Source organism: Geotrypetes seraphini, chromosome 2 (assembly GCF_902459505.1).
Source record: "Geotrypetes seraphini chromosome 2, aGeoSer1.1, whole genome shotgun sequence".
In the NCBI taxonomy this organism is placed as follows: Eukaryota; Metazoa; Chordata; class Amphibia; order Gymnophiona; family Dermophiidae; genus Geotrypetes; species Geotrypetes seraphini.
Genome location: NC_047085.1, coordinates 436845089 through 436868020, shown reverse-complemented (window position 1 = coordinate 436868020; position 22932 = coordinate 436845089). Strand labels below are relative to the sequence as shown.

The following is a 22932-nucleotide window of genomic DNA, read 5'->3' as shown; positions in this document are numbered from 1 at the left end:
TCTGTTTATACTGAACACATTTTTGGTAGAATCAAACATAATATTTAACCTGATAAAGGAGGTTAAGTGATACAGAAAGATCCATTTACTTTGGCCACCTAATTGGAGGTAGTGCTTAGACAGCATAAATATAGTTCCAGGGTGCTTGGTGTTTTTTTTTTTTCTACAGTTAATTCCAAAAATGTTTCCTAGCATTAATAAATAAAACAAAATGTAATGAACACTGCATTGCTCTTCCTATCAATTATCAGGTGCTAAAATAAGCTAGCACCCTTGTTATTCATGTTTCCCTGTCATTTAAAAGATAAGTAAATCTATATAACACTGCATTAAATTACAATAGGATTTCACATTTTCTTAAAAACATACCAATCTATACTTCAGAAAAGTTGGTGGAGGATTCACAGTCCTCTTTTGTAAAAGAAGCAGGACCATAAACACAGTCATTTATATGCAAAAGTAATGATTTAATGACTATAAGCAAGACAAGCAATATATTTGTGCTTCTTTTGCAGACTGGAGACAATGACATGTTTAGCTACAATTTCCCATACAAACATGAAAACAAGTTTCTTAGAGAATAAACACCCTCACAAACATACAAACTGATAGGTGATGAACATACAAAGTTGGACCAAAGCAAAGTACAAACTCAAAACTGTGGCTACCCAGTACTGTTTGAATTACATGTTTTCAATTTAATAAAATAATACTTTAATGAGCTTTAGGTCACATTTATTTGCCTTTGTAGCCAATTGGATGTCCTCAAGGATTTTCCCATTGTTATGTCTATGGGTACAGGGGGAAGCATTATGATGGATCTAGCCAAAAGATTATATAACCTATTTTTAAAGAGGGCTTTTTTTTCTTACAGGTCTTTTTAATTACAAGTAGGGATAATTATACTTCAAAACGACTTTAAAATAAAATTCTGATGGGTGACTTGTCACTTGCTTGAAATACTAATAGTTTACAAAGTTACAGCAATGATCTCATAGGCAACAAAAATACAACAATGGTACTTGTCTGGTATCATCCATCACAATGAAATAGGTAAATTGTTTCCCAACAGCATTATTTCAATAAGGAATGCCATAGATTTTCAAAGATAAAACTGTAATCCATTTAAAATAAATCATTTTAAGGATGGCATAATTGCTTTGTATGTACAGTGTGCTACAGTCTATTGAGGCATAGCAAATGGAACCTAAACTCAATGTTTAGCTGCTGCATCTGCAGAGTTCTAACATGCACAATTTGCCACAATCCAGTGGGTCCCTCTTTACAACATACTAAAATATCATCCCCCACAATATAAATTCTTGGGACAGTATTTTCTGTGGCCGTCAATTCTTGTGTAATAAGCCCACTCTACTATATGCCACCTATATAAAAAAAAAATTGAGGGACCACTATAGGCTGGGATCTTTATTTTTAAAACAACCATATTTGAGTGCATGAAACAATATTTTATAGTATTTATAAATATATCATACAATACTGTTTCCTGTTAAGTCATATACCAATATGGCATTGTGTACAACAAGCATAATGCCATCTGATTCTTACAAAAGCGAATCATTTAAACGTGTCAGTAAAATAAACGGCAATACCCGCTTTTAAGAATAGAAGATTGTAAAACCGAAGAGTTTACTTTTTGATCAGTTCAGAGTAGCAATAGAGAAAGAATGCAAAAAAAATTAAAAAAAAACAAAACACCCAACTTAAAAAACCCAGAACAACCAGAATGACTAACACGCGAGAAATCGCTATTCACAGTGAAGTGGCTACATAGAACGCAGTTTCTATGCATCTTCTCTTCTTTCCATGAGCTCCAAGATGAAAAAGCACTTCTGTTTTCTACGAGTTCACAAAACAGAATGACAAGACAGTCCAATTAGGAGTTAGTCTGGATTAACAAGCTACTTCCCAAACAAATCCACCACAACAGGCTCTTGGGTCCAGCTGGCAGGGGGGGGTGGAAACCATTCTGCATCTTTCCGTTCCTCCCACTCCATGCACTTAAAAATGTCATGTTTCTTCCCAATCAATGGAAATCAATTCTATATGCGAATTTCCCATATACATATTATATATATACTATATAGATATATATAGATATATATATAGATAGATAGATATTCAAATCCTTCTTTCATAGCCAAGTTCGGGTTTCACTACAAAGTAAGCGATTTAGACAACAGTCACATGTATTAGCATCTATAAAGCTGTAATGGCATGAAGAGATCTATAAATCAGGGTTGGTTTGTGTATTCTTTAGTTCAGAGAGCTCTCAGCCAGAAGAAGTGGCTGAGGAGCCGTTTAGAGAGCCTTTTCTTGAGCGATTGCCGAAGGAGGACTGGTGAGTATTATTGGCATTAGCGCTGGTTCCATTCATGGTGCTGGAGATGTGCGGGAACTGAGGGTGGGGGGACTGCACTGGCGTGCTGGGGCTTGGCAAACAAGACGAGGTGGATGGTAGGCCTGCTGGGCTGCCAGCCTTTTCACTGCTAGAGTCACTTTCCAGTTCCCCACTAATGTTATTTAACCCATCGACCTGATGACTCATTTTCATTCTTTTGACTGTCTGTCGGACGCGGTACTTAAGAGGAAGAGGTCCATTCTGCAATGCAAAAAAAGTGAAACTGTATTGTTAAAACTACTCATGTTTTAGGAACCTAGAACATGGGGAAGCACTTGATCTGAAAGATATTTACCCTTCTCCATGTATATATATAGGCGATATCCATTAATGTATAGTAGTCTTTTAGGGGTTCCTCTTCATACATTACATCAATCTGTTAACACCAATATCATTAAAAAAAAAAATCATCATTCCCCAATGACAATATCTACAAAGCTTATTGTGAAACAGGATTTCACTGCTCAAAACTGAGCACCCTTTTTCAATATGTACGACACAACTTTATATTCTGTTCATACTAACCAACTTTATAAATATTTAACAACAACAAAAGAAGCAATAAACATGCATAACCACAGTATTAGAATGTGTGAAAGAATGAAAGGCACATACAGTGAAGTAGGATGACAGAATTACCTGAAAAATATTGGGTATATCCATTTTACTCCTGAGAAACTTTCTTAGATGCATTACAGTCATGGCTGCTGGGCAGCGTAAGTATCTTTTGTCATTCACCTAAAAGGACATTTTGAACATTAGACCATACCAAAAACTATATGTTATATAGGTAATTTATCTGATGGTAAACATACTGTAGAATCCAATGAAGGCTTTTCATGGAAAAAATATCACTGAATTTCAAACGAGAAATTAAAATGTACAACTATTCTGCCATGTGAATTTATCCTTATTTAAAAAACCCACACATTACATTGTAGGGGAACTATTTTCAATATAAGTATAAAATATATATTCCAAGCACAAGAATTGCTACTTAGGGCTCCTTTTACGAAGCCGCTTTAGCAGTTTTATTGCACACACCTTTTTAGTGTGCGCTAAGCCCGCGCTAGCCAAAAAACTATCGCCTGCTCAAGAGGAGGCGGTAGCGGCTAGCGCAGCTGGCAAATCAGCGTGCGTTAAACCACTAACGCAGCTTCGTAAAAGGAGCCCTTAATCTTACAGGGATAGCATTTCAGATTTTTTTTCCTCTGCTGTGATGTATAGCTATCCAGTGCAAGTTAGGACTACTCAATGGTTAAGGACAAAATTGATAAGTTAAAACCTTTGGTCCTCTAACAACCAGATTTAAAAGTTGTTACATAGTACCATTATTCTCCATTTGAAGGGAAATTTTGAGAATAACAGGACTCTGTTTTTTAACATGTAAGGAATAAAAGAAATATTTACATATATTTCTTTACACTTGGGTCGAAAATAAAGGGATCATATACCTCTTCCTTTGATTTTTCTTTTTCTTTGTTTCCTTTCCGATCCAGTCTAAAAAAAAAACAAAAACAAACAAATGGAGTAATTAAAATAAGTGCATAATTAAGAATCAGATATCTACGTAAGTAATAGAACACCTGCTGCACACCGCCTTGGGTGACTCTTTTCATAAAGGAGGTTAATAAATCCCAATAAATAGAGTTTCCACAAAACTTGCCTAGTTTGGTCAAAAAATTCTATGGATAAGCTTATGATCTCATCATCTGTTATAATTCTTTTGTCTTCATCTGCAACTTCACCCCTGTCTTCGTTAGAACCATTAGCAACTGCAGAAAAAAAATGTTGATAAATTTACAACACATGAAACTGCAAGTCAACAAAAACATGAATTGTATCCCACAGTAAAATCATCTAATAGAAGCATGGTTACTTAGTAAATCACCACAAAAATTAAGCTTTGTTTTATTGGTCACCAACCTCTATATATAGGGAACCTTCTACTAAAGCTTAGCACACACTAAGGGAAGTAGTGTGCACTAAATGATAAGAAGCCCATATATATAAAATAGGCTTCTTAGTATGTAGGATGTGCTAATCTTTAGTAAAAGGGCTTCTTAGTGTTTATTTCAAATTTGAGATGCAAAATTAAACTTTATTTAAGGGACTACGGGGTCCAGTTACTAAGGTGCGCTAGCCAATTTAGCACTTGCTATAACAGCTAGTGCGCCTTAGTAAAAGGACCTCTAGAAGAATAATCACAATACAAAATGTACCACAGTTTCTGAGCTGATAAAAATTGAAGCATTTACCATCAGCAGAAGGATGAGCTGCATAAAAATCTCTTCTTCGTTTCATTTCATCTAAACAAGCAAACAAAAAAAAATTGACAATTGTAGTAATCCTAATCCTATAAAGCTGTAATATAACAGATAATGATTTCATAGTATTGGGGTAGTTGCTTACTTTTAAAAAGGCCAGGCACTAATTTATACACAATGTCTTGAAGAGTTTTATCTGCCCTGAAACCAAGAACATACACAGAGTCATAATCTCAAAATATTAAGGTTAGATTTCTTCTTTGGTTAATAAAGTACTATCTTTGGTCTAACCTTGTAAACAAACAAATTCATAATGGACATCCTACTACAAAAATACAGCCTAAGCTTCAAATTACTTTAAAAGAGCAGACTAATCCGGAAGGTTAATGGAATTTATCACACAATTACATGGTTGTGGTCAAATAAAAACAAAACAAAAAAATCAGGTCACATTATATATTTACAGAAGTATTTGTTATCAAAATTAAATCATAGCAAAATTCAGTTACAGGCACAAGTACTCAACAAATGAAAAATAAACAAAAAGTATGAAAATAGCAAGAAAGCAATCAGATGTTAAGACAATCTCCCTAAGTTTCCAGATTAAAGTTTGTCCATAGCTTTAATGAAAAATTAATGGCAACAAGTCGGTGGATGAGAAAGCAAAATGCCTCTCTACCATAAAAAAATAATAGCTATTGACAGAGTTTTTTGTATTTCCTTATAATCTCCAACCTGGAACAAACATCAAAACTCAGAGACTGCCAAGTATTAACTAACTGGATATTTTAGCATCATATAGGTCACAAACCACTTTATTCCATAATATTCTGGCAATAAACCAGCAAATAAACTGTCAGTCTCTGCCTACCTTATATTGAGCAATGGTCTGGTTTTGTGAACTTGGACATCACATATAGGACAGTATTTATTTGTCTCCAAGTAACGAACGATGCAGGTTTTACAAACTGCAATTAAAAAATATATAAATATATATTGTAGTTAGGGAAGTAAAGCAATAGTAGTTTTATGATTATTGGAGAAAACAAGTCTTAGATTATATGGCTATTATATAAAGTAGAAACAACAGAGCAAATCAGATTTAACAATTAACATAAAAAGCAGGATCCAATGAAAATAAAGAACACATTCTTTTATTAGAACTAGGCAGATCCATTGTCTAATAGCACAAAAATGCAGGGAAGAAGAATTTGTAAAACCTGTGGCCATTAAGATAATTCACACCTACCCATGATTTCCCTGTTGTTAGTATTAAAAGACTGCCTAAAAGAGGGGGAATGATAAGGAAAGGAAAAAGCTTCAATACTTACAGGAATGTAGACACTCTATTATGGTTGTTGCATCAATGAAATATCCACCGCATAGCACACACATTAAATGAGGATTTAGCTCCGTTATTTTGATTCTGGTTGTCCGATGCATTTTTGCTTTAAAAAAGGCGATTCTAAAAAAAGAAGGAGAATAAGCAGGCACTTACAAATCGAGATATTCAAAATATAAATCAGTACCCTTGTTCTTCCCCAAGACACACTTGGAACATTTACAGTTGCAGTCTGAATATGTTCTAAAAATATTAATCAGCAAATTTAATTCCCCGCAATCGGTAAATTGCTGGAACCTAAAGATAGCAAAGAGCAAGAACCCTTTGCCACCGCGCAGGAAGGGCTAAAGTGAGTTTCCATTGCAATCCCAGAACGTCTGGACAGCCAGCTGAGCCCTCGGGCCGGGACTGGGGGAGGGGAACCGAGCCCTGGCTCATGCCTGGGGACGTCAGGTACCGACCCTCTCCCTCCTTCATTTAGGCTAGTGCCCTCCCCGCAGCGAACCATCTAGCATTTTTGTTGCTGCTGCTGCTTTGTTTTAGCTCGACTGTTATTTGTGACATTTTTTCATTCCATTTCGTTCGCCTTCTCTCCCCCCCCCCCCGGGCTACCTTATCGGTGGTTCGGTGAAGGAGACAACGCACCTCCTGTATTAACGCGCAAGTTTCGGGGTTTCCCCCTCTCCCCCAGGGCCCCAGCTTGCGGTCGTCGGCGATACAAAAGAGTCACCGGCTCAGTTTCTCGGGAGAGAAGGACGGGGAGGTTTTTTTTTAAGATGAGATAATTTAGAGCAGAGCGAACCCTTAGAGCCAGCCCTTAGAGGGACAGGAAGATGCCCTTCTAACAGACTATTTTATTGATGAAAACAGCAAATTGACGTTTGCTGGTGCCCGAGCAGAGCAATTCCCGCGGTTGCTATGGAAACTTACACTTACACTTGGCATCCTGCCAGAGCCGGGAATGGAGCAGAGTATGCGAGGGGAAGAGATAGCTCGCAATTGCGAGTAAGGCAGAAGGAGAGAGAGAGAGGCACAAAAAAAAAAAAAAAAAAGAAAAAAAAAATTGGGACAAAGAGGTGCGAGGGAAAGGGGGAGCAGACAAGAAAAGAGAGCGTGAAGACGCAATGAAAGAGGGAAAGAAAACGGACCGGGATAGAGAATAGACAACGACAAAAAAAAAAAAAAAAAAAAAAGAGGAAATGGAGAAACACAAGACGGAAGGAAGACGTGACAAAAGAGTAAGAACTGGACGGGGAAACGGCAACGTGGGCCGCCGTGTGACCAGATTTGGGAAAGTTCTGCCCATCGCTAGATGGCGGGGAATCGGGCACGTGCGTTCATGGAGGGGGACGGGCTCTGAGGATGACAGGCGCTGGTCTTGGGAAAAAAGCGCGGCAGCTTTTTCTCGCCGGCTAAAGCCACGACCCACGCGCCGTAACGTCACAAACGGAGAACCAGCAGCTGCCCGAATTGCCTCGCGTCCCACGTGCTGCTCGCCACCGCCTCTTCGCGTCCGCTTTGGATTGGGGGGGGAGGCGTTTGTTTATTTTGGGAATTTTGAGAGGGGGGGGGTTGAGCAGTGAAGAGGAATAATCTTTCTTTTCTTTTATTTATTACAAATGTCTTTCCCTCTTGTATTCTGAAACAACTTCTTTTATTGCTCCACACACACCCGGTCATTTTCTTTTCCAAATCTCAATGACCTTTCCGGAGGAAAAAAAAGAAGCTGCATCCTCTAACCACATTAAACAGTTTGCCGAACACCCGGTGCACTACCAGCCAATCTTTTAAACAATCGCGTGCACGTTTGGAAGGAGGTTTTTGTATATTATTTTCAACGCTTTCTAGTCAGCGTGGTTCGGCTGTTCTAGAAGGTGCGGCGAAGGATACGAGGACTAGTTTTGCAAGCGGCGTTACTTCAGCGGAAGACGACAAAGTGTGAGCGCAGTGCCAGAGGGAAAACGCTTTTCAAAGGTGAGCCGGGACCATCTCCACTGAGTCTTTGAAATCAACATTTTACCACACTAGCCAGCAAAGCGAAGAGTATTTGTTCTCGCAGCCCAGGGCACGAAGAAGAAGGGAGAAAACGAACCGGTGAGGGTCACTGATTGACAAATGGGACAAATTTATTTGATTGTCTAACTGCAGCCCGATCTTTCCAAGCTTTATCCTGCAAGTGCTGTTCCGGTTAGCGCTGAAGCGAGTGCTCAGAGAATACTATACAGAACGATTATTATATGTCTTAGTTTTAGGAGAAGTAGCCTCTAGTCTCCATTAATCCTCCCGGAATCATTTATTTTCCTGTCAGACCCGATGAACATCCAAAGTTCCTCAGCTTTCCCTCCCTCATAGTTGTTCCAACAGAGTACTAGGCAATATAAACAGAGGGCGACATTGGGGTTGCTCCAAAACTCGAATTTCGGACGGATTAAGCAAACCCTACAAAGATTGTTCCAAAGCACCACATAACAGATTTTTGAAGTGGGATTATCCCCTACTAATAATCCACGAACGAATGTAAACAAAAAGAAAAGTACATGAGTATTTCTAATCGTTAACAACAAAATGTTAAGAGAGGAAGTCGGGAAGGAATGTATTCCCGTAGTGCTTTCCCTAAGGCTCAGTCTGGCACGGTGTAATACACAAATCTCATTGTTTTCTGATTTCAAAGTATAACAGTCTCCTAGAAAAATACTTTCTAGCTCTTATGGATTCCGAGAACATTGTTCCTTTGGTAAAACTACAAGCAGAATTGATAAACACTAGTTACTGAAGATGTTACAGTAGTACAATAAGTCAAATCTAAGAAAGGATGCAGTGAGCATCTGCCTTTCCTGATTATGTAAACGTTATCACCCTATGAATTGCAATTATCCAAAATTTTCGCCATAAAAATCAATACAGTTGGTTGGGTAAAACTACTTTCTTAACCTACCCTAGTAGAGGCCAGTAGTATTTACCTGAATGTGTGTTTTATTGCACATGAGCAAAATAACTCAGTAAACCCTGTGGCTTGTATGTCATCGAGACATGGCTTTACACCCCAAATAATCCGAAATTCCAAAACATAATAGTCCAGCCTAGGAAAAATATGCATACCTGACAAAATCTAACGGCAAATACTGAATGTGAAACATGCCAATTATATATGACAGGCGTTTTCTTAAAAGGCCTGTCTGTCACTGGTTATGTCAAAATGAAGAGAAGCAGAAGCAAGTTTTGTGGGTGTGTTAAGCCTTAGCTTAACTGTTAAAGATGTACCAATATTGTTGTGGGCTCCAGCCAACTTATGTCTTCCAACTTATGAAAGATACTTTATCTGTTTGTCTCAGCATAAACTGGCAGTCATTTAAGCTGGCTACCAATTAACTAGTATGCCTCTACAGAAGAAAATATGAACATATTCAAACACTAAAGGATTCAAAATTACTAGATTAAAGTCCCTCAGGAGAACTGTCTTGATAGCATTAAGTTTCCACAAGTCGCATGACTTATTTTACGTCTCTGGTTTGTAATGCTATTTTTTAAAAAAGAAGAAAAGGTTTAGGATTATCTACTTTTGAAAATATCACTTGACTAGTATAAACTATACTAATCATTAAGGATAAATTAAAATGAGAAGGGGTTGTTTCTGTTCATTGTAGACTGACTATCAAGCGTACACTAAATAATTTGGCTGGAAGTGTATTTCTGTCTACCTATCCGTCTACCTGAACTTGTTTAGATCACAATCACTAAGAAGGTTCTAAATTGCATTATTGTCAAGGCCAGCCAGTGATTATATAAACATGTATAATCAATTTATTGCGTGCCAGGGAGATGAGTTAGAACGTAAGGTTTTAACCAGAACTGGATCCAGCCCCCGGCCCTGGAAAAACACACATCATATTTTGCATACCCTAAATGCACATTAGTCCAATAAGGAGAAAAACTATCACACACAGACAAACAATAAATGCGCCGTCTTTATCTAGACAAGCAGCGGTTGGGAACCCACAACTACCAGATTTTAAGGACACCGAGTAGTTGATATGATCCATTTTAAAAAATTCAACTTTTCGTTGCCGACAGGTAGAGTAAAACACTTCGGATTTAGGGGCCCCAAGTGTTTAAGGGGAAAAAAAAAAGATTCCTCACATACAACTGCCAGAGCGCCACCTCACCCCCTTTTACACATTTCCCACAAGTGGCCTCCCAAATAAGTTGCTAACCTTTGGCCGCAGGCTGGCAGTTACCCCCTCCCTACCCCCTACCCTGGAAACCGGGACTCCCCGCATGCATCCCTTGGTTGCTGGAGTCCTGTGTACTGCCCCCGGGGGGGGGGAAGAGTACCACCCCCACCAACGAAAACTGCAGGAGGGGATGGAAGAGAAGCGGCGGCTCAGAGCCCCATCCGCAGCTTTACCTCCCGCTCCCCCACCAGCCGCTTGTCAGCGTGCCCTCTCCCTCCTTCTACTCCCGCCCGCTCGCTCGCGTGTGCGGGCCCCAGCCCCATACCTACCCGCGACCAGGCGAGGCGAGCGCCGGCCGCAGCAACAGCACACAATGAAAGTTAAAAGTCGCTCAGCACAAAATGAATGTGAGCCAAGCGGCCATCTTGAAATGAACTGCAGACGCTGTCAATTGCACTGAGCCTAAGAGCGGCTGCACCGAGCTCCGGGTAGCCCGAGGGTGCCGCTTTACCCCCTCTGCCGTGGCCGCCGCCTGTTCCGGAGGCCCCCGCGCGCCCCTCTCTCCGCACGCAGGCGCGCGAATGTGTGTATATGTGTGTGTGTGTGTGCGCGCGCGCGCGCGCGCGGGAGAGAGAGGGAGGGGGGAGGAGATGCGGGGTGGGGGTGGGGGGGGGTGCAGTCACTGCGCAGCGCAGCGCCCAGACCTCTCTCCGGACCGGGGACTTGGCATCGATCCGCCGCTTCCCGTTTCTCTTGCGATCTCAGGAGGTTCGTTAGCCTTCTATTTCTCCGGCGATTATTTCATAGTTCGGGAAGGAGAGACGCCAAAACAACAACAACAAAAATAAAAGACCAAAAAAATGCACCGCTGAAGGCAGAGTGGAAACTGACACCGTCCCCAAAATGGCTCAGAGTTCGCCCGCCCCGTGCCGTCACGTGGTCTCATTCCTTAAGGGCGGCCAGGGAATTAGTGTCGGTGTAACTCCGTCGAGCCCCCCTCGCGCTGCCCCTTCGCCTCCGTCACAGTCGCAAGAATGGCAGATTGTCCACGCGCGTGCACACCGCGACGAGGAGGCGACATGCTATCGCGGGTTTGATCTTCTGTCGAGGTCTCGCCAGCTAGCTGCGTACATTAAACGTAGAGTGCGGTGTGAATTTTGTAGGCAGAGATCGTTCGCTGGATTTAAATCTATTTATAGGGTGTCTGCTACAACTCGCTCTTTTTGTATCACTGGTTAGAGATTTCTCCTATCTTCTAAAATATTTCATTTTTAATAAACGGGTGCCTACATATTCAGATGAGCCATTTAATATATATATATACACACACACATGTATATATATATATATAAACAAAATCACTGCAAAAGTATCATGCGGGCGACCTCTACAAAGCTGTAGTGCCTCGAGGTTCTTGCAACAGCTTCAGGACTTGTGTCTTCGGCCGGGTCAGGATCTGACCAGTGCAAATTACAGCTGTGGGATATGTGAGAGGGTATTAGGAATCAAGACTGAGCGCAAGATTGTTCACACCCGTGGGTCTTCCAGTTCCCAATCTTTGCAGTTTTTACAATTTGTAACTTTTATATTTTATCTTATAACAGATAATGGACAGGAGAGAATTTTTTTTTAATCGCCATTTTCCCAGTTCTGCAGACAAATACATTTTCAGATTTGTAGGGGGGGGGGGGCAGCAAAGGAAGCCTAGTCATTCGGATGTCTTCCCTTCAATGTAGACTTATAATGAAAGTGTCAACGCATTTCTGAGGAAGGGAAAGGCAATAGAATTGCTGTGTGTTAAAGTTTTGGGCAAAACATGGTGGTTTTCTTTCATGAGCACAATTAGAGGAGTTCAGTGAATGGTTCTTAAACTGTATCGATCCAAGGAGTAAAGGGGCTGGGGATGCACTGTTTCGCTTAAAGCAGCTAATTTTCCCTTTAATTCTTTTCGGTGCTTCCATTTGATAATGAAAAGCTACAGGAGAAGAGGGCAGTGACCTTCCCTATTCGTTTTAACTGGAGAGATCTTTATTTTACACACACACACAAACACAATGCTCTTGCTGCCTCTTTCATAAAATCAATTTCCGATTGGTTAATTTTAAATTTAATACCGTACAGCCTTTGTCTCTGAAACTGGAAAATTAATATTGTAATGAAAATATCGACAAATGCAATGTCAAGAAGGTTTGGAGAAGGATCTACCTTTTTTGAGAGATTCTTTGAAAGTAGGAACTCTTTTCTTTATTTGGTACGGATACAGTAAAAATGATCATAAAATAGGCATAGGATGATCACATTTATTTAGATTTTAAGAAAAAGTAATAAACTCAGAACAAAATTGTTTTTTTCCATGCACTAGTCCTCGGTAAACTCGAGAGGAAGCAAGTAATGCCAAATTACCTTAATCAGAGGTAACAATAATAAAACCAAGACAGAGTCTCTTTCCAAATGTTTATTTTTTCGTGTATATATATTCAAATGCAAAAGTAACAATGAACAGCATGTCCTTTTGTAGAAAATCCCAACAGCAAGCAACTGGAAACTTCTTCCATTCACATTTGAGCTGCTCGTTCTAGGCTTTTTGCTGCATCTTTGAGTTTCCCTACCAAGTCCTAAAAGGTGAAGTAAGGTTAAAAAAAAAGTGTTAATTATACATTAATTGAGTGGTCTGTATTCAAATATATTTATATATAAATATAAAGCAGCATTCCATGACCAATAACTGGCCTTTGGTGTTTGATCTGATAGAAAGCAAGAAGTTTCTACAAGGGGGTACCGAAAAGTTCTCAGCCCAATGGACCAACTTCCTGAATTCTGAACATTATTTTGTCACTGTAGTTGAAAAGAGTGTTATTTTATTTTAAGTGCCAGTTTGCAGAAACCAAGTTCTGTTTTGTCATTCAGATCATTGATTGAATAAAATCCAGTCATTCTTTTCAGCACCCCCTGGTATATCTAGTTTTTTCAACTTGTCATATTCAGAAATATATTGAGAACAGACCCCTTCAAATGAGCTTACACTGCTATTTGTCACATTGTTTCAATGAACCTTGTCCCTAAGATACTTACAGAATCCTCCAGTCAGCTGCAGAATGAATTACTGAATAAGAAATTGTGAAACTGCACATGATCATATAGGGACATTATATGTGACAATGCTCGATTTTCCAATTGTATGAATAATGTGAAAGAGCATTTTCCTTTTTATTTTCTTAGTTTTATAATTGAAAAATCTTTATTTGTTTTCTACAGTATTGCATTTCTTGTATTAAAGAACAATTCTGTCTTTAGCATATAAAGTCAAGTGACCACCTTCTGAAAAATGTGAATCTCTGTACTAATTTGTAAATTTGTGTATTAATTAAACAAAACTTGCTTCCTACAGCTCACATATTTAAAACAGGGAAAGCCTGGTATTTAGTATTCAAAAGACCTCACAATGTACCTGCATTATAGACACAATAAATGTTGGATAAATCATATACATTAAGGCTTGTTTCATACAAACACATTCCTTCACTATCAACAATTTTAAGGTAGATTTTTATAAAAAAAAGCAATCTTGTTTTGTTTTCTTACAACATAGTTTACACATTTCCCTATCTTGGCCAGACTCTTCTTGGCTTTCTTTGAATTCCTTTCTCTGCTCCACAGACTTGGAAACACAGAAATGCCCTATTGAAAATAAGTACCTGCAATTGCTCCATAGAACAACTAAAGCTAACATCTGGATGTGATTTCAAATCATTCTTCTGAAACAAAAATACAAGTTGATTAAATATTTTGTAAAATGCAAACAAAATGTTAATAGCCAAATGTTAATAGCCAACATGCTATACCTCTACATTAAAGTTCACCAGATAAGCAGGTCGATGAGTTTTATGAAGCTGATTGGTCTAAAATAAGGAGAAAGCATGTTAATTTTGAGAATCAAAAAGTTAAAGTTTAAAATAAAAATAGTTTGTTCTACTCTAAACTACCTTTATCTGATATTCCAAACGCCAGGACACATCAGTTATGTGAAGAGGACTTCTGCCTATGCTGAAAGATAACAGGTACTTATTAATTTCTATATTTAAATCTTATAAGTGCTTGTATGACTGTCCAGAAACTAAGCACATTTTTATTTTGAATTATTTTTCATCTTTATAAACATTGAGAATAAGTGATGCATAATAAAGGAAAGGGGAAGCAAGCTGTGATTCTGTTCACAGAAAGCATTTTGAAAATGGAAATTCTTCAATACCCTCCTTCCATCATTTTCTATTTTCAAACTGAAGTTATTTTAAGATGCCCTATTGTTACTTTAAAAAAAAGATGGGAAGCATGCCATACCTCCCCAGCAATATTTCCAAAGTTTCCTTGTATTTCTGTAAAAAAGGAAAAATACATATCTTCCAGCTTTTTATTTACAAATATTGTCAACAGTAATTATAGCAGTTGATGAATAAAAAGACTGAAAACCTGATATTCTGTGCAAAAATGTTCTATCCTTTCTTTGTCAAACTTACAATCTTCAAGATAGGAACTAGGAGAAGAATAGAATTTTATTAGTGACTGCATGTCAATTACTGCTTGCATCAGAAGTCAGGATACCACTGAGAAACACAGCATGTTTGTTAAAGAAAAATATACCTTATTGTTGACATGTCTGCATTTTGCTTTATGGCTTCCAGAATACAAGTAGCAGTTGCTGTATGACAGTGTTTTAATACTGTCATCTCAATACCTTTCAGCTCTGGGTGATCTAAATAAAAGGACACATTATTGGTAGTATTTTGTATCAATGTGTTTAAGCCTACTTTGTAGATACATCAATCTCTAATGCAAACTTTGTATAATTTCTCTCTTTCCTTTTGATCCCAAAGTTATCTCATTGGCTATTTTGAAGATAATGCAAATATAGACGGACACAGGAAAAAAATAAGTTATGTTGTTCAGGGCTCCTGATTTCTAGTCCATTTTTCAGTAAAACTGATTTTTAGGCAATATTGCTAATGAGATTATTGGTCACTAACAGGAACTACATACTGTATTGCAGTCACAAATTTGGTATGAACGTCTAGAGTTTAATTGGGATTTTAAGTCTTTTTCCAGGTGCACTTTTAAAAGGTTTGCCGAGTCTAATGTATAGTAATTAAAGATAATATCTTTATACCAGGTGTGTACTTCATGTAGCCATTGTACTAGAACGGGCAATCAAGGATATAGAATGTTTCTAGCCTTTAACTTAGGGCCAAACGTATTTTTCTCATAGACATAAAATACGGAAAGACATAAAATAGCAACGCATTTGGCCCTTAATAAAATAATAATACAAACAACAACAAACCCCAAACAACTGGAGGCTTTTTTTTCCGAGCTCAAATCGGGTCAGAATCTTGATCAGTTTGCCCTTTTCACAAAGCCGCGGTAGCGATTCTCCCGCGACAAATGCATAGAATGAACGGGCTTCCGTGCAATCCTCGCGGGAGAATCGCTACCGCGGCTTTATAAAAGGGGCCTATATGTTCTGGATTAGAGAACGCCCAAAATTAAAGCTCTTAGTTTCACTTCCTGTGGTATCCTGTCAACAGCAATGTAGCAACCCTTAAATAATGATTTAATTCATAGCGTCACGATTTTCTGGGGCCCCTTCCACCAAGTTAATAATGATTTATCAATCCCCAGACCAGCCCACAGTTGGCTGTATGGACACTGTACAACAAGTCCAAACAAAGCAAAATAATGCCAGAGCGCCGTAGGTTGAAAGCGGGGCTGCAGATGGAAGTGAGGCAGTCCCGGAGTGGACCAAGAGACCCCAGGTGCCAAGTGCAGCAGCCCTGCTACGATAGGCACGGAAAGACTCTCCCTCCCCCTTTTCAGAAACAGGAAGAACAATAGCCAGGGCCGCTAGGAGCTGTCAAAAGCGCCGATCCTCCACTTTTAGGCCACGGTTCTCAAAAGCGCTTTCTCTCGCCACCAGAGCCCCGGTGGCGGGCTGGCGGCAGCCACTTAAACTGGAGGGGGAGGGGAGAGAAAAGAGGAAACGATCTGCGGGGATGGGCTAGCAGCAGAGAGCCTCAGCCTTAGCGAAAGCGGGCGCTAATCTGATTCTTTCTCCAGCTTCCGGCTCTGCCTTGCTTACCCAGGCTGGTAGTTGTGGTGGTAGCGGCGGCCTGCGAGTCGACCAAGCTCTGGAAAACCCCCCGAACTAGGGCAGCGAAAGCTTCGCGTTGGAAGCGACCGCGATCGGCCAGGAGCTGTAAGCCAGAGCGCACCGACTCAGACAGTTCCATTGTGCTGCAGCTGACCTTCGACACGGAGCACGTGATGCGCCTCAGCTGATCGCCGCGAGCTGCGGCTTCCCCTAGCAGTGCGCAGCGCGCGCGGGCTTCCAGAGGGGAAGGGAGGGGGGAGGGGAGAGAGAGCGCTCTGCATCCCCCCCCTCTCCCCCAAATCCGCCCAGTGAGTTGATCGCCCCCTTCCTGACCACGATAAGCGCCAACAGGAACGCTTTCCTGGTCTTTCTCCTCAGAAACCGCATTCTTTAATTTTATTTCCTTAGATTTTCGGGTTTTTTCTCTCCCTTTCTGAATCGGTAGTTCATCAATGATCGCCTGGATTCTCATCATCAGAGGCGCTGATTTGGGGGCCAGGGTGTGGACATCAATCCTCCTTTCCAATCTATTGATCCACTCTGTATAGATTGCGAGGCTGTGTAGTTAATACATTCAATTATGTAACTACAGCCATATATTTATCCTGTATGCTGCATTGAGAATGTAGCCTCTAGCCAATTTTCTCCCAAGATAAACTTGTCACCACAACTACATATAACCATTCTTGTTTCAGTCAAACCATAGTGTCTTAGATTAGAACACCCCCGGTAACAAATCAGACTAAAAAAAAAATCTGGCCCATAAACTAAAGTTATGATTCAATGACCCAACAAAACTTTTAAACGTTTATGGGAAACGTAATTATTTAAATTTAAAATCACTTAAAATATAACTGTCCCTATAATTTATTTCGGTTGGACTGCTTTACTGCAACTTTACAGAAGGTAAAGTTTGATCTTCCAACTGCATTTTCTTAAAAGTCCAAAAGCTGGGTTTTAAAGCCTATCTGTAGGACTTTCATACTTGCTGAGCCTTAGCATACTTATAAGAGTATAACACAGAAGGAATCGTTACCTGCTTCTGCTATATTGGAGTTAGCCTTAAATCAAGAAATGGATGAAGGGACACCAGGCAATTAATTAAAGATAAAGTCGGATTCAAAACTATCTTTGGCTTTAGTATATAGGATGAGAAGATAAGGCCCAGCAGCTTAAAACACACATTTAAGTTTGTTCTAGCTCTTCAATGGCATGTAGTTAAGCTCCAATAAAAACTAGTAAAAAGTAATTTGGTGTATAAGCTCACATAGAGCTTGCCTGGGTGAAATACTGAAAATCATACACTGCTTCAGTTAATTAATCCAATAAGCAGATTCAGCTTAGTGTTTTCCTAACATGCCTCCTTATGAAATGTTCAACAAAATCACAGCAATGCTATAGCACACAATTCAAAGCACAGATCTCTATTATAACCCAAAAGGAGCAAAAGAGCACACGCAGAAGGATCTAGAATTATTGCCAATAGATTAGTATATAAAGCATATTTTTATTCACTGCAACATGACAAACAAAAGACATGCCCAGAGATGCCAGACACTTTTGAACAAATCTTTTTGAGGATTTATATATGTTAAAGGCCACATATAACTAAGCAGCAGACAACATGATTACACCTAGAATTTTTTAAAGTTAAATTACACAATTGCAACGTTTTGAGGAAAAAACACTGCCTCACTTGTCTAATGAAAAGCAAACTTACTTTATTATTGGATTTAAACGTTCTTTAAATAAATAAGCTATGGCCACCTCCACTGAGAAATGATAGAGACATGCCCTATTTCAGGTCCATTTGTTATAGCAATGCTTACATCATGAAGGCCTTTCTTTTCCACATGAGTTTTAAAACCCTCAAAATCATATTTGCCTAGCTTTTAACAGACGTTAGAAGGGCCTTATGAAGAGCTACAATCCTTGCATCGTGCTTGTTCACATTTCCTACTTAGTTTTACCACGTCAGTAAACAAGCATTTTAAGAGTGTCCTTAATTAGGAAGTACACAATGCTATGTGTGAGGGAGAAGGGAGAACCACTCTATTCATAACTTAGAGGGGGGAATCTCTCCCAACTCCTGTAAAATGCAATAATTTGAAGTGCATCGTGACATAGCAGAACAGGGAGGCTGTGCCTCAAAGCAAACTAACTAGAATGGAAAATGAAAGCATGCGTCCGGTGCAGGATGTTGCATTAGCTTTCAAATTAATTTCAGTGTCACATCAGAACAGTTGGCAAAAGCTACCGGTTTCATCCTTACACTGAAAACCTGGAGCGGTTTAATATGCTGCGAATCTGAGCCAAGGCAACCCAATCAGATCGGCTCTTCAGCCCGTTTCTCTTGGAGCAACTGGAATGTAACTTTGCTCGGAGAATGCTTCAGAACTTGACCTGACTTTGATAAAGTATTACGCTTTTATGGCAGGGGTAGGCAATTCCGGTCCTCAAGAGCCGGTGCCAGGTCAGGTTTTCAGGATATCTACAATAAATATGCATGAGATAGATCAAGGAGGCAGTGCATGCAAATCCATCTCATACATATTCATTGTGGATATCCTGAAAACCTGACCTGGCTCCGGCTCTCAAGGACCGGAACTGCCTACCCCTGTTTTATGGGAAAGGAATCATGAATGTCACAGTACTGCTTTGCATCCTTTATTAGAAACCTAGTCCGAATGTACTCAATTACAAATGATTTAATATTTAGAGTGACATAGTTACATATATTTCTTAAAAAGGAGAAACAGCAGCGGTATAATCATACATGAATATTATATACCGCAGTGGTTCCCAACCCTGTCCTGGAGGACCACCAGGCCAGTCAGGTTTTCAGGCTAGCCCTAATGAATATGCATGAGAGAGATCTGAATATAATGGAGGTGTCAGGCATGCAAATCTGCTCCATGCATATTCATTAGGGCGATCCTGAAAACCCGACTGGCCTGGTGGTCCTCCAGGATAGGGTTGGGAACCACTGATATACCGTATGTAATTCTGCCTGCCCCCCATACTACAAAGTAGGTAGAAAACCTCGGCTAATGTGTTTTATATTCAGAGACATGATTCACTTCCTTGTTGGAGAATATCACGTGCTGGGTTGGTGTTTCAGGTCTCTAAGCTCTGGGATAGTAATGAGTAGAAACTGCAGCAATTAAGCGCTTTGGAGTACTATGACATTATATTTCACCTACAGAAGACAAAATATCATGTACTAAACCGAAAGTCCGAATTAGATTCTAGGTAGCAAAAATGCATGAAGGCTTTTAACTACATTCATCTTAGGCAGCCCGCTGAACTAAAAAAAAAAAAAAAAGTTCATTGTGGTGGATACGCGCATTGCTTTTCTTTACTGGAAAAAATTACTGCACACTTGTCATCCTGCTCATTTACAGTAGAAGCAGAGTAATATCAGCACTAACAATACACATTTGGCATAGAAAATTGGAAGCAATGAATTTTACTAAGCTCTGCAGAAAGTAGAAAATTGTTTACGATTTTGCAAGCCTTAATGCGCATTCCACCTGAAAAGTGCTCTTTTTAGAGTGTCCAATCCTGTCTATGGGCCTCTACTGCCCTAGCAGGGTGATATGCTAATAAGGTAATGAGATACTAGACTATGCAAAACAACTAAGTGCCTATTAATATACAGAAAATACTGAGCTAAAATACGGAATGTGAACATAGACCCATTAACGTGAAAATTTTTGCAGCTCAGGAGCAAGTAATTGCAATTTTGTGTTGATATCTGTGTTAACACACTGACTTTAACGCTAGTAGATTTACGCAAAGCTCATTTTGACAAAGCAATACTTATTATATACATTTTCATTTGTGAACGCGATAGACTGAACTGCAGTTGTGTTGTGGTATAAATACATGGCACTGATATGGGTCATTTATACACTACTTATATAGTGCAATTAAAGCACTTTGATATAGAAGCTCCATAGCTGGGTGCTTTAAAGTGACTATACAATGAAGCTGGAATCACATATTGCTTTCCTGACCCTAGTGTGCAGTCAAAATGGTTTCCGAGGTAACATGCTCACACTGTGGGAGAAGATACAATTATTGTTGCCTATGATTCAACAATACCAGTATCTGATCACTTGTACTCATAATTTGCTGGAAAGTTCATTCTTTCAAGGTTAACTCCTCACTTTCCTTTCCAGTTTCCCCTCTTTTTTAATGATTTGTTTTTGAGGCTGGATGTCACAAGTCAGTCACTAGCAGCAGTTACATGAAATACTTCTATTTTGTGAATGCCGTGGAAGCCGGAACAATGTACAGAGATGTCCATCTCCATCTGTCCCCATTAATACTCAATGCCGTTAGGTAGGGGATAGACTCTATACAAATAGCCTTAAGTAATCCCCAATGTCATTTCTACAAATAGGTTTCAAAAAATTGAATAGTTCCAGATTTCAGACTACTTATGGAGCTCTGGAAGTTTGGGAAGCAGAAGTCAAAATATCTAGGAGAGTTCCACACAGGCTGAAAGGTGTTTGTTGTTTTTTTAATCAAAGTCCAATCCCCCGGGGGAAAAAACCCCACAAAAACAGATTTAAGGATTTGTGGTATGTTGTTGAAATATACATAATTTTGCATACTTTATTGTGCACACCTAATTTTTCCACATGAACTGTAAGCTTAATTCTATCCTGCATGGTATCAAGGTATATAAGGGCCAGAGGGCAATTACTGGCCAGGAAACAAGCTAATGTCATCTAAATGTGTAAGGGCTGTTTGCTTTCTGAAATTCTGACAGGCGCAGATAAAAAAATAACAATCAGCTTCAGGTGCTAACGGGGGTTTCCAACTTATTCTTAGGCTTAGTAAGTAGGCCCATTAAACTCTAGAAAAGTTTGAACATTTTCATTCATTTTCTTTTCTTTAATCTTTTATGCAGATTGTATGGTTAATTGTAAAGTTTGCTTAGGGAAATAAGTAAAAGAAGTATAACCTTCTCTAAATCAGTATCTATTACAGTTCATATAGCTTGCCAACTAAAATTCATAAGAAATACAACCCACCAACATTCATATTCATGGGTGCCAGCTCTGTGGGTGCTTGAGCACCCCCAGTATTGAACAAACTCATTGACAGTGTCCAGACGAAGGTCAATTCCATTGGATTTAGCACCCCCAATAATTTGTAAAAGTTGGCTCCTATGTTCACATTTCAGAAATTCTTATTTTGCCCTTATTGCCAATTCTCAAGTCAGTTGGCATGGTGATGGTGATAACGGGTTCTGTAATCATTTGACTGTGATTTGGGGAACAGGTTATATAGGTTGCTGCACAAATTAGCTTTCCCTTATGTAATTGGTTCTACAATGTACTTGTGAGGCAGGTTGCAGCTCACTGTAGGGCCCCATAATGTCACTGAAGGAATGTTCATGCCTGCAGTAAACATATAAAGCTACATTAGCTCACCAATTTAAATGACAGTATTTAGAGTGAAATTTTAAAACAAAGCTATTTTTTTAAATCACTGCAAATAGTGATAACTACTTCACCTACCGGTATCTCCTGTAACTGAACACCTACACTTCCGGAGGATGACTGGAATGCTTTTGACTCTGATATATTTAAAAAATGTCATCTTCTGCTCGTTTTGTCTCATTTAAAGAAGAGTTTAGTTCCTAAAAGCTGGTCAAGAAATAGGATTAACATTATATCACAAATTAAATATTTATTTTTATGCATCTTTACTTACAGTAATATTCTTTTGAACACTCGTGGCTTGTCACATTTATTAGGGGTGGGGTTGTTTTTAGTTGAGCGCTCCTTTGATCCTACTGGGTCCCCTTCGATATGCAATCCATTAAGAGCCTTTGGCTAGAGTCTTGATTAGATTCTCTCTCTTCATGGGCTGGCCCTAGGGAAGATCTTTTACCAGGCCCGAATGGATATGGATTTTCTACGCTGTCGGTAAAATGGTCAAAATTAAGCTTTTGGAGTACGCTTTCCCCCCCCCCCCAGAAAATCAGTGATGTCAAGCTGAAATCTATTAAGATTATTTGCATCTGAGTCTATTCACACATCTCTCCTAATTGCGTTGATCACTCATGGACAAAGAACATTCATCCACATTATGTACGACAGAGCTGTTGTAATGTTTTTGTCCTGTTTATTTTTTTTTGATCTTGACATCTATTTCATATTTTACTTAACTGCGTTTTATTTTGATTGATTGCCCATCAGCGGAGTATTAAAGTGCAGTAATAAATAATAGAATATACAGAATCCATTGTGCGGGACTGGGTAAAACAAGGATCCCGCGGATCTCTACCGCACGGCCTTAAAAAAAAAAAAAACACGACCGTGGCGTGGTTTCGGCAGGGAACCTCGTTTTACCTCCTACGGACCTCCGTGAGGACCGCAAAAGTTAAAACGAGGATCCGTAGAGTGAACAAGATCCGTAAGGTCTGTGGGAGTTAAAAAACGAGGATACCCGGGGACCCCACGCCACGGTCGCTTTCTTTCTAAGGCCATGCTATTTTAGTCCGCGTTTTAACTTCTGCCCTTGCGGGTTTATTTCCGGTTTGTGGTGGGGGATTGCTAGTGAATACT

The 22932-nt window shown here is 39.5% G+C and overlaps 1 protein-coding gene across 1 annotated transcript; it reads right to left on the bottom strand.

The window, feature by feature from the left end:
* Positions 1-1413: 1413 nt before the first annotated feature.
* Positions 1414-16832, bottom strand: LOC117354230 (polycomb complex protein BMI-1-like). The gene is given in 14 exon segments (XM_033931328.1): positions 1414-2623; positions 2718-2798; positions 3062-3160; positions 3877-3922; positions 4089-4197; positions 4681-4731; positions 4835-4890; positions 5561-5657; positions 6021-6154; positions 13899-13958; positions 14542-14576; positions 14671-14734; positions 14842-14953; positions 16334-16832. Coding segments are annotated over 14 exon segments (1761 nt in total). The 5' UTR covers positions 16821-16832; the 3' UTR covers positions 1414-2293.
* Positions 16833-22932: the final 6100 nt, after the last annotated feature.